General features: G+C 39.9%; 1 protein-coding gene across 1 annotated transcript in view; it reads right to left on the bottom strand.

Annotated features, from left to right (window-relative positions):
- Positions 1-7,097: 7,097 nt before the first annotated feature.
- PCBD2 (pterin-4 alpha-carbinolamine dehydratase 2) overlaps positions 7,098-10,548 on the bottom strand; it is a 47,338-nt gene continuing 43,887 nt past the window's right edge. Inside the window, exons 3-4 of the mRNA XM_007943802.2 lie at positions 9,072-9,152; positions 7,098-7,193 (exon numbers count right to left, since the gene is read on the bottom strand). Coding sequence (XP_007941993.1) covers positions 7,098-7,193; positions 9,072-9,152 — 177 coding nt within the window. The remainder of the gene's footprint in view (positions 7,194-9,071; positions 9,153-10,548) is intronic.

Here is a 10,548-nt window from a genome sequence, read left to right as displayed (position 1 = left end):
AACATAACAACAACATGACTGTATGGGCTCTAGCCAATGGTTTGACTGGATGGTCAGGGATTTGGAAGGAACGTGATTAGAAAATTGGTGACAAGGAAGTATGGGGAATAGGTATGTTGATAGACCTCTCTGAATGGGGTGAGGAAGTGAAGATATTTTTGCTTCATGTGAATGCTCACCAAAGGGTGACTTCAAAAGAGGAGGGTGACATGTTCTGTGGAAACTAGTCATCCTCTTTCCCCAGCCACTCCTGTCACTGCCCAATGGGCTCATGAACCAAGTGGCCATGGTGGCAGAGATGGAGGTTATGCATAGGCTCAGCAACATGGACTTACACCAAGGCTGATTTGGCTATAGCAACTGCTGAGTGCTCAATCTGCCAGCAGCAGTGACCAACACTGAGTGCCTGGTATGGCAGGCACATTACTCAAGGTGATCAGCCAGCAACCTGGTGGCAAGTTGATTATGTCAGACTGCTTCTATCATGGAAAGGGCAGCATTTTGTTCTTACTGATATTTACTCTAGATATAGATTTGCCATTCCTGAACACAATGCTTCTGCTACAACTAACATCTATGGACATACAGAATACCCTTATCCATTGTTATGGTATCCCACACAGCATTGCCTCAGATCAAGGGACTCACTTCACAGCAAATGAAGTGCAGCAATGCACCCATGCTCACGTGGAATTCACTGGTCTTACCATGTTCCCAACATCCTGAAGCAGCTGGTTTGACAGAACAATGGAATAGCCTTCTAAATACACTATTATGGTGTCATTTAGGTGGCAATACTTTGCAAGCTTGGGACAGTGCTCTCCAGGAGGCTGTACAAGCTCTAAACCAGTGTCCAGCATATGGTGTTGTTTCTCCTATAGCTGGGATTCACAGGTGGAAATGGAAACGGCACTACTCACTATCAACCCCCTTGACCCATTCACAAAATTTTTGCTTCTTGTCCCTACAACCTTGTGCTCTGCAGGGCTAGAGGTCTAAGTTTCAAAGGAAGGAATGTTCCCACCTGGAAACACAACACTGATTCCATTGAACTGGAAGTTAAGAATGCTACCCAGGTGAGACTTCTGGCAAGATGGAGGAATAGGCAGACAAGTCACACACACTGTCCTCAACAAACAAAAGAGAACCAATTGACAGAGATACGGAAGAACACCCTGGAGCCCTGAGCTTTGAAATAAAGCACACAGAAGTGGATGAGGCACCAACTACTGGAAAAACCTGAATGAAAACAGTGAGTACAGAGATAGTCGGAGCAGGGAACTGTCAGTTACTCTGATGGGACTAGCAGGCTGAATATTTTCAAGTGGTGTTGGGACCTGAGAATTGACCTAAAGATTGGCCCTGGTCGCCAAGGGCTGCAGGGACGACTGTGCTGGTAGCCGGTGACTAGGAAGGGAAATAGCAAGGAGGGAGACAACCTCAGCTGTGGACTTTCCACTGTCCAGAGGATGCAGCCATTTTGAATGTTTATAAGTGGCAGCCATTTTGGATATTTAAAGTGACCGAGGGTGAAGCCATTTTTAATCTTTACAAGAGGCAGCCATTTTGGATTTTAAAGTGACAGCATTCTCATTCAGATTCCAGGGACCTAAGAATAGGTTCTGTTTGCCAAGGATGGCAGAGACATATGAGAAACTGACAACAGAAAAGGAGACAGGTGGTGGGTGTATAAGTGCTGTCAACTAACTAATAAAGGAGCACAGCACAGTACCCCACTTACGCAGATAACATACAAAGAAAACAATAACATGGGCAAGTCACTCCAACATACAAACACCAATTAAATATAAACACAAAAACATCACAATGCCTCGGAGACAGCAGAGCATCAAAGTCCACACAAAAAAGCAAGATAAAGCAACAGAAAAAAAGGACCAGTATACAGACCCAAAACACATCCCTGAGGAAGACGCAGCATTGAAACTCCCTAATAAGGAATTAAAAAGAATTATATTTAGGTATCTTCAACAAATTGAGAGGCAGATCAAGGAAAACACTGACAGAATTGGAAAAACAGAGAAAACCCTAGAACAATTTCAGAAGACAATACAAGAACAAAATGACAAAATAAATGAAAAATTAGAAATGATACAAAAGCTACAGACAGAAATCCAGAAGATTAATAAAACTAAATTTTCAGAAATAGATAAGGCACTGAACAGGCAAAGGAGTAAAACTGAATCAATGGAAGACAGAATTAGTGAGATTGAAGGCAAATACCTCAATACTTCTTTGGAAAGTGATCAATCAGAAAAACAGATGAAAACAAAATGAAGAAAGCCTAAGGTTCGTGTGGGATACCATCAAAAGAAATAACCTACATGTAATCAGAATTGCAGATAAGGAAGAGACAAAACCACAGAGAAAATTGTCAAAGATTTGTTGGAAGAGAATTTTCCTGGTATGATGAAAGATGAAAATATAGCCATTCAAGAAGTTCAACGAACCCCAAATAGGACAGACCCCAAAAGAAAATCACCAAGACATATCATCATCAAACTCACCAAAACCAAAGACAAAGAAAGAATCCTGAAAGCAGCATGGGAAAAACCAAAAGTTACCAACAAGGGGCAACCAATAAGACTAAGCTCAGTTTTCTCGGCAGATACCATGCAGGCAAGAAAACAATGGGATGGTATATACAGAACCCTGGAAGAGAAAAATTTCCAACCAAGAATTATGTATCCAGCAAAACTGTCCCTCATGTATGATGGTGAAATTAGGATATTTCCAGATAAGCAGAAATTAAGGGAATTTGTTAAAACCAGACCAACCTTACAAGAGATGCTAATGGGAGCCCTCTGGACAGAGAAGCAACAACAGCCAACAACACCTGACCTTTAACACACATGATGACATAACCCAGAAACCAACCCAGCTATGGAAGTATCCAAAGTAAATAAGCCTACAACATTGTAAACAGGGAACCAGAGAAATAAATTGACAAATGAGGACAACTACAAACCACAAAGAGGGAAAACACTGTGTTATTACAGAACTTCTAGATGGTAGGGAAGTCAAGACAACTACAAGATAGAATAGACTGTTCTAAATTTGGGAAGAAAACTATAAATCAGAGTTTAACCTCAAAGAAAAATGATAAACTTCACATCAAAATGAAAAAAGGACCAGCACAAATATTTAGCAAATACTAAAACAATAGCAATGAAGGAAGTGATAACACAATTCATAACCAAAACAAGCTCAACATAGAAAATTATAAGGAACAAAGAAATCAACACCATGAAAAAGCACCTAACAAAAATGACAGCAACAAATTCATATTTGCTGATAATTAATGCTATGCAGCACTAAAGAATAATGTAGAGTCTACAAAACACTGCATAATATGGATGAACTTGGATGACATTATGCTGAATGAAGTAAGTCAATCATAGAAGGACAAATATAGTATCAGTTCTTTGTTGTGGAGGGTCAAGGAAAGGTTTATATATGGAGGGAAACTTTGTTGGTTGCCAGGGGTGAGAGGGGAAGAGAGGGAACATGGAAAAAAATGCATTAACCTATGTCACTTTAGTTTTGTGTATTTCACTGTACATAAATTGTATTTCAATAAAATAATAATAAAAAAAAAGGATCAGCTGAATTCTAGGGCCTTTCTAGGCTCTATTCCTAGTTCGTATTTACTAGTTAGAGTAGCTGGTACACTATTACAGTCCTGAGGGAAAAAACAATAAAACAAGAAAGCTCCCCAGCCATTTTTGGTTCCTTATGCTTCTGGATCAACAGGAAAAGAAGAGAGTTACCGTATTGGCTGATGTGATTGAACCTGATTACCAAGAGGAAATTGGATTGACATTACATAATGGAATATAGGAGATCCCAATTTTGACATGACTATTAATGGCTCAGACCCTTCAGGAATGAAGGTTTGGGTCACCCCACCAGGCAAAGAAAACCACAACCAGCTGAGGTGCTTGCTGAGGGCAAAGGAAATATGGAATGGGTGGTAGAAGAAGGAAGTTCTTAATACCAATTATGACCACATGAGGACTGTGGTTGTTATGAGTATTTCTTCTTTGTTATACATACATGCATGCATGTGTGGCAAATATTTTTGTTTTCTTCTCTCCCTTATCCCATTTTTATTAAATATAAGAGGAATATGGAGCTAGTGAATTTTCAACTGTATGCATGCTAGTTGTATCATGTTAAGTGCAACTGTGACTTTATATTCATCTTTATTTAGAGATTTTGTTTGGTTTAAAGAGATGTGTACAGGTACCTAGTTGACAAGAGATGGACTGTGATGATTAATATCATGCGCCAACTTGGCTAGGCCATGATTCTTAATGTATGTAATTATCCTCCATTTTGTGATCTGATTTAAGGGGAGTTTCCTCAGGGATGTGGCCTGCATCCAGTATACATGGACATTCTGGCAAAGCTCATTTGATCTTGATCCTGCATCCAACTTGTCATCCTATGACCTCTGGTTCTCGCAATGTGAGCCAGCATCCTTCTACCTGACCTACTGATTTTGGGTTCATCAGCCCCTGCAACCATCTGAGTCAGGAAGAGCCTTCAGCCTGACATCTGACTCATGGATTTGGGACTTTTCAGCCTCCACAACTGCATGAGCCATTTCCTTGAAACAAATGTCTCTCTATATATTTGCACATATACGCTTCACTGGTTTTGCTCCTCTATAGAACCCAGCCTAAAACAATCCTGTTATTGTGATTTTTTAAGAATAGATTACTCCCATCACTGACACACACAGTAAGTAGAACTTATTACTAGCTAATACTCAAAGCAGTTTCTAGCTCAGTGGCTGTAGACCCTCAGTTCAGGGGTATATCATGCAAATGGTAAAAAAAAAAAAAAAAAAAATGAGTGACTCTTAGTTCCTCTTAACTCAGTAAGTCAAACAAGAACCTGGAAGATTGGGCACTTTGAAGGTGAATCCTTTATTACCCCACCTTGCTGGAAGCATGAACAAGATAATTGTTCTCTTCTTCAACTATTTGTTTGAAAAGTAAGGATAAAACACACCAAGGTGATTTACAAAATTTTTGTTACTATTTAAGTAGTTAAATTATAAAAGTCACAACAGTCAAAATCCAAACCAACTTTAGTTCTGTCAAAATTTTTATACCTTCAGAATTCAGAATTCTTTTTCCATTTTGCATTTAATTGCTTGAATTTAAAATTGTACTGTAATTGCTTGAATTTCTGGGTTACAAAATGTGTGAATACTCTCCATCCCAATTTCTGATCTTTAAGAATATCATTTCTTACCATTTAACCCAGGAATCCCATTACTAGGTATATATCCTAAAGAAGTGAAAGCCAGGACAAGAACAGATATAGGCACATCCATGTTCATCGCAGCACTATTTACTACAGCAAAAAGATGGAAACAACCAAGGTGCCCATCAACAGAAGAATGGATAACCAAACTATGGTACATACAAACAATGGAATATTATGCAACACTAAAGAATAATGTAGAATCTGCAAAACACCACATAACATAGATGAACTTGGAGGACATCATGCTGAGTGAAGTAAGTCATTCACAGAAGGACAAATATTGTATTAGTCCGTTATTGTAAAAAGTCAAGGAAAGGTTTATATATGGAAAGAAATTTTCTTTGTTGGTTACCAGGCATGGGAGGGGAAGGGAGGGAACATTGCTAGATAAGTAGAGACTAGTATTGATTTGGGTGAAAGGAAGGGCAATGTACCAAATGTGACTGATCAACACAGTGGCACTGAAGAAGAGGAAGACATGGAGAGGAGCATGGGAGGTATAGACAACAAACATGAACCTTTTTGCATACACAGTGCTGGGTTGTCAGTGAAGGCAAACATGGATATATGGGTGGATAGATGCATGGGCAGGCTGAACAATCAGGTATGTCTATGCAGGGGGGAGTGTGCCCATGACCACGTAGAGGGTTGGTAGACAATGTTTCTACAAGTGTATTTGTATGTTCTGTAAGAATTTCCAGGTATATAGTAGACCTGACAAGGGACGAGGTTGTAGTCACTTCTTAGCCACAGCCAACTACCCAGAGGGAGGGAGTAGTTGGACCTGTGGGCTCAGGACCATGGTCACAGGATTCATCAAGCTCAACTGGCATAACATACTACACAAAAACCCTGTTCCACATCCTACTTTGGTGAGTAGCAACTGGAATCTTAAAAGCTTGCAAGCAGCCATCTAGATGCAATGATGGTTCTCTCCTCATCCAGAGCAAGGAAGAATGAAGAAAACCAAAGACACATGTAAACAATTAGTCCAAGGGACTGGTATACCATGCAGTCTTCAACCTTATATAACTATGAGACCAGAAGAGCTAGATGGTGCCCTGCTACTAAGGTCAACCACTCGGAGGGTAGATCTATATAGGAGATCCTGGATAGAGAGGGAGAACAATGTGGAACAAAATTCAAAATCATAATAAAAATAAATAAGGAGACTAGGTTTGCTGGTCTGATAGAGCCTGGTGGAACCCCTGAGACTATGGCCCCTAGCTCCCCTTCAGGTCTGGAATTGAACCCACTCCTATGGCTTCCAGCCAAACAAAAGACAGGCATATAAGCTGAACATTTACACTAGGCAGATACACTCCTGGGAGAGCTCAATCATGGGAGAAGAGAAGGGGCAGTGTTTGCAGAGGGAGACAGCTCAGGTGGGCAGGAGTGCATGGGAGGGAAGAACATGGGGAAGAGGTAAGTATGGGGAGGAAGTGGGAAGAGGGATGTTACATTGTGGGGAACCACAGTCAATATCATGAGACAAAATGTGTATGAACTGCTATATGGAAAATGAATTTGCACCCAAATAACAATAAAAATTTTTACAAAAAATATCATTTCTCATTTTGAATATTAATAATATAATTACCTGGGTGGGTTTACCTTATGTATGTGATTAGATGAAATGAAAAATACCTTACGATCAAGTTTAAGTAATTTTGTATTTAAGCACTGATTCTACAAAACATCATATAAAGGTAAACTAAATTTACAACTTAATTTATGTAAATTGCCTTCAAAATATGCTGCAGCTAAGATGTGTGTTAGATTTACAAAACTGGAAGAAGTCACATAGAAGCAGCTGCTTTTTCAATAAACTGGGCCAGTTTCACATCCCTTTTGGTCAGTCCACCACAGTCATGCGAGGTGAGGGTTATCTGAACCTAAGAAAGAGAGAAGCAGTTTTTAAAACCTGAGCTGCACTTCATGATATTCTCCCTTTGGTGGTACAGAAATTAATCTATTATCTGACATTCATATTTGGGAGTTGGGAGGATTAAGTAGTTTAGAAAATGTTATATTATGAATAAGCACTGCATGTCCAAAACCAGCAAACTCCAGTGTGCATCAGCCTGGGCCCAAGAGCAGTCCAGAGGAAAGTTCTCTCATAGGAAGGCACAATTCAGCTGCTGGAATCTCACATCTTATTTCTTGAAGAAAGAAAGACTGAAGTTCCATTTTAACTCCCACTACTTTAATTACACAGACTATTTTCAGGCCACTGAGAAAATTCAAGCTACCAAATGTATCTTAGCTATGACGTTAAAAAGGCACATTGCCAAATTAGGGGAAGAGGAACAGAATATTACTTTTGGACAAAAAAATAAAAAGAAAAAAAACTGCCATCGAGTCAATTCTAACTCACCATGACCCTATAGGACAGAGTAGAACTGCCCCCATAGGGTTTCCAAGACTGTAAATCTTCAGAAAGGGATCAAAATTGGCGAACCTGGATAGAGTGGGAAGAAAAATATGGAACAAAATTCAAAAACACAAAAATGACCAGAATTACTGGTCAGGTAGAGACTGGTGAAACCCTAGAGACTATGGCCCCAGGTTATCCTTCGGGCCTGAAACTGGACTCATTTCTGTGGATTAGCTCTCAGCCAAAGCCTAGAAAGGCCTACGAGCAGAATACCTACCCAGAGAGATGCACCCCTTAGATCAATCAACTGTGAGAGATCAGAAGGGCTGCGTTTGCATAGGGAGAAAGCTGAACAGACAGGAATGCATACATAAAAAGGACACAGGGAAGAGGTAGTCCCAGGGAGGAGATGGGAGGAGAGCTGTTTACTGTTGGGATTGTAATCGGTGCCATGAAACAAGATATGTATGAATTCTAGAGAGTAAAATGAATCTGCTTTGTACATTTGCACCCAAATCATAATAAAGAAAATTTTAAAAATAAAATAAAAAGACTGTAAATCTTTATGGAAGCAGACTACCTCATCTTTCCCCATGGAGTGGCTGGTGGGTTTGAACCACTTAATTTTTGGTTAGCAGCCCAATGCTTTAATTACAGTGCCACCAGAGCTCCTGACTTTTGGACAGAAAAATTACAAAATAAAAGCAAAATTATGAGCAAGGAGCGGCAACCAGGAAAGAGAGGTTTACCCTCGTACCAGAGTGCTTTGAATTACTCTAATTAATCACAAGTATATCTGTGAAATCTTCTCTTTTTTCAAAGACTTCCAAAAAGAAAACAGAAAGAGAGAGAAATATGGATGATATGGCATTGCAAATGGCATGACCATAAAGGCAGGGACACTTCTTTTGGGAGGTAGAGGGATATGACTCTTCTCATAAAACTACCTGATAAAGGCTTTTTAGTCTGTTCTTTGTCTTAAGTCAGACATGATATTTCACAAATTATTATTATTTAAAGCACAGGTCTTAGGAAATTTTATTTCCCAGAGATCAATAAGGATACAGCTATGTCATTTGCTACTATCTCTTTCACTAATTTATATTAAAGAGTTTAAAAAATCTATCTGCAAATTTAATTTGGGATCCTAATTTGGCCCAACATTCTCATACTAGTCTCAGCAGAAGACAATGTGAAAATAAAGAGTTTATTCCCAGTGCTCATGAGCTGACCTGAATTGGTACTAATTTCCAACACTTTACAGGAATTTTAAGAGAAAGGGTCAGAAAGTTTCCCAAGCAGAATGACATTTGTCTATACAGAATAGGACATAGAAAAAAAGAAGTTTATTAAGCTCCCTAATTAAGATGACTGAAAAATAAGACAATGTAGTTACCTTGTTGTAGACATTGAACCATTCTGGGTGATGATTCATCTTCTCTGCTTGTAGAGCAACTCGGGACATAAAGCCAAATGCCTGCATAGAATGAAGTCAAAGTTAAACACTGACATCGTCCTCTGCTCTGGACCGGAGATACCAGAGGAACTCACCAGATAAAGATGCAGCTAGGATTCTTAAGAAAATCTGGGAAAATCAAGTAGGAAATGGATTGCTCTCCACAGGGCTGAGGTGGGGGGTGTAGCAGGACTGTGACCTGCAGCTTGTTGGTGAAAAACAATCAGGCTCAAATAAACAAACCAGGAAATTGGTCTCACCCAATGACCTGTCTGGACTGTTTAATTGTCCTCAGGGCTAGACTCTCCAAAATAGCACTGGAATATTTTCCCTTCAACCCAGTGCCCTGGCCTCACTACCTAGTCCCAAATCTGAGCAGTCACTTCTCATGCAGAGAAAAGTTTTTTTGTTTTTTAGGTACTGGGCTGCTAACTAACATCAACCTCAAGAGTATAGCAAAAGGTCTTCTGAGTGTGTCATAAACAAAAGCACTAGCAGAAACGAACAGTTTCTCAATCCTACTTTCTAGCAGGAAAGAAGGGAACAAAAGACTACTTTCATTTATTTCTAGTTATTGTTTTTGATGTTGGTGTTAGTTGCCATTGAGTTGTCCCCAATTCTTAGCAACTCCATGTACAAAGGAACAAAATGCTGCCCCGGGATTGGTTGTGGATTAGACTGATGTGGTCTATAGGGTTTTCACTGGTTGATTTTCAGTAGATTGCCAGGCCTCTCTTCCTAGTCCATCTAGGTCTGGAAGCACCCCTGAACCTTGTTCAGCACCATAGCAACACACAAGACTCCACTGGCAGAAAGGTAGTAGCTGCACATGAGGCACACTGACTGGGACTCAAACCCAGGACTCCTGCACGGATGGTGAGAATTCTGTCACTGAGCCACCACTACCCTCCTGTCATCTAGAGTGAAACAGAAAAGCCCAGTTTGCCTGTGTGGTTTCTTCTTGCCACTTCAAGATGACAGCACACCTGCCAAAGGGTAGAAGACAAGTTATTAGGCTGCAAACCCTATAACAGGCCTAACTATGGACCTTTAGGGCTCTTTCTTCATAACGCAAGGAAAGTGGAAACATAATTGTGTTAACCCAAAAGCAAGCTTAGAGTGAGAAAGAAAAAAAAAAAAAAAAAACCCAAAACTGTGAGGGTAACCACAAACAATAGAAGAGTCTATCTGTATCATGTCCAGAAGGCAAAATAATACTTGGTGGGACTCAATGGTAACAGCATATTAATTACAAAGTTACAATGGAATTCACAGAGCAGTACCTATTTACCCATATGAGTAAATATTTAATTTCATTACCCCTACTCAGTAAAAGGGAGCCTTGGTAGCATAGTGGCTAAGACACTTGCCTGCTAACCAGACGGCTGGCGGTTCAAACCCACCAGCCACTCCTCGG

The sequence above is a fragment of the Orycteropus afer genome, unplaced genomic scaffold, assembly GCF_000298275.1.
Source record: "Orycteropus afer afer isolate SDZICR_OR568_19922 unplaced genomic scaffold, OryAfe1.0 scaffold00112, whole genome shotgun sequence".
In the NCBI taxonomy this organism is placed as follows: Eukaryota; Metazoa; Chordata; class Mammalia; order Tubulidentata; family Orycteropodidae; genus Orycteropus; species Orycteropus afer.
The sequence above is the reverse complement of the archived record's forward strand: the minus strand, read 5'-3'. Positions and strand labels throughout refer to the sequence as shown.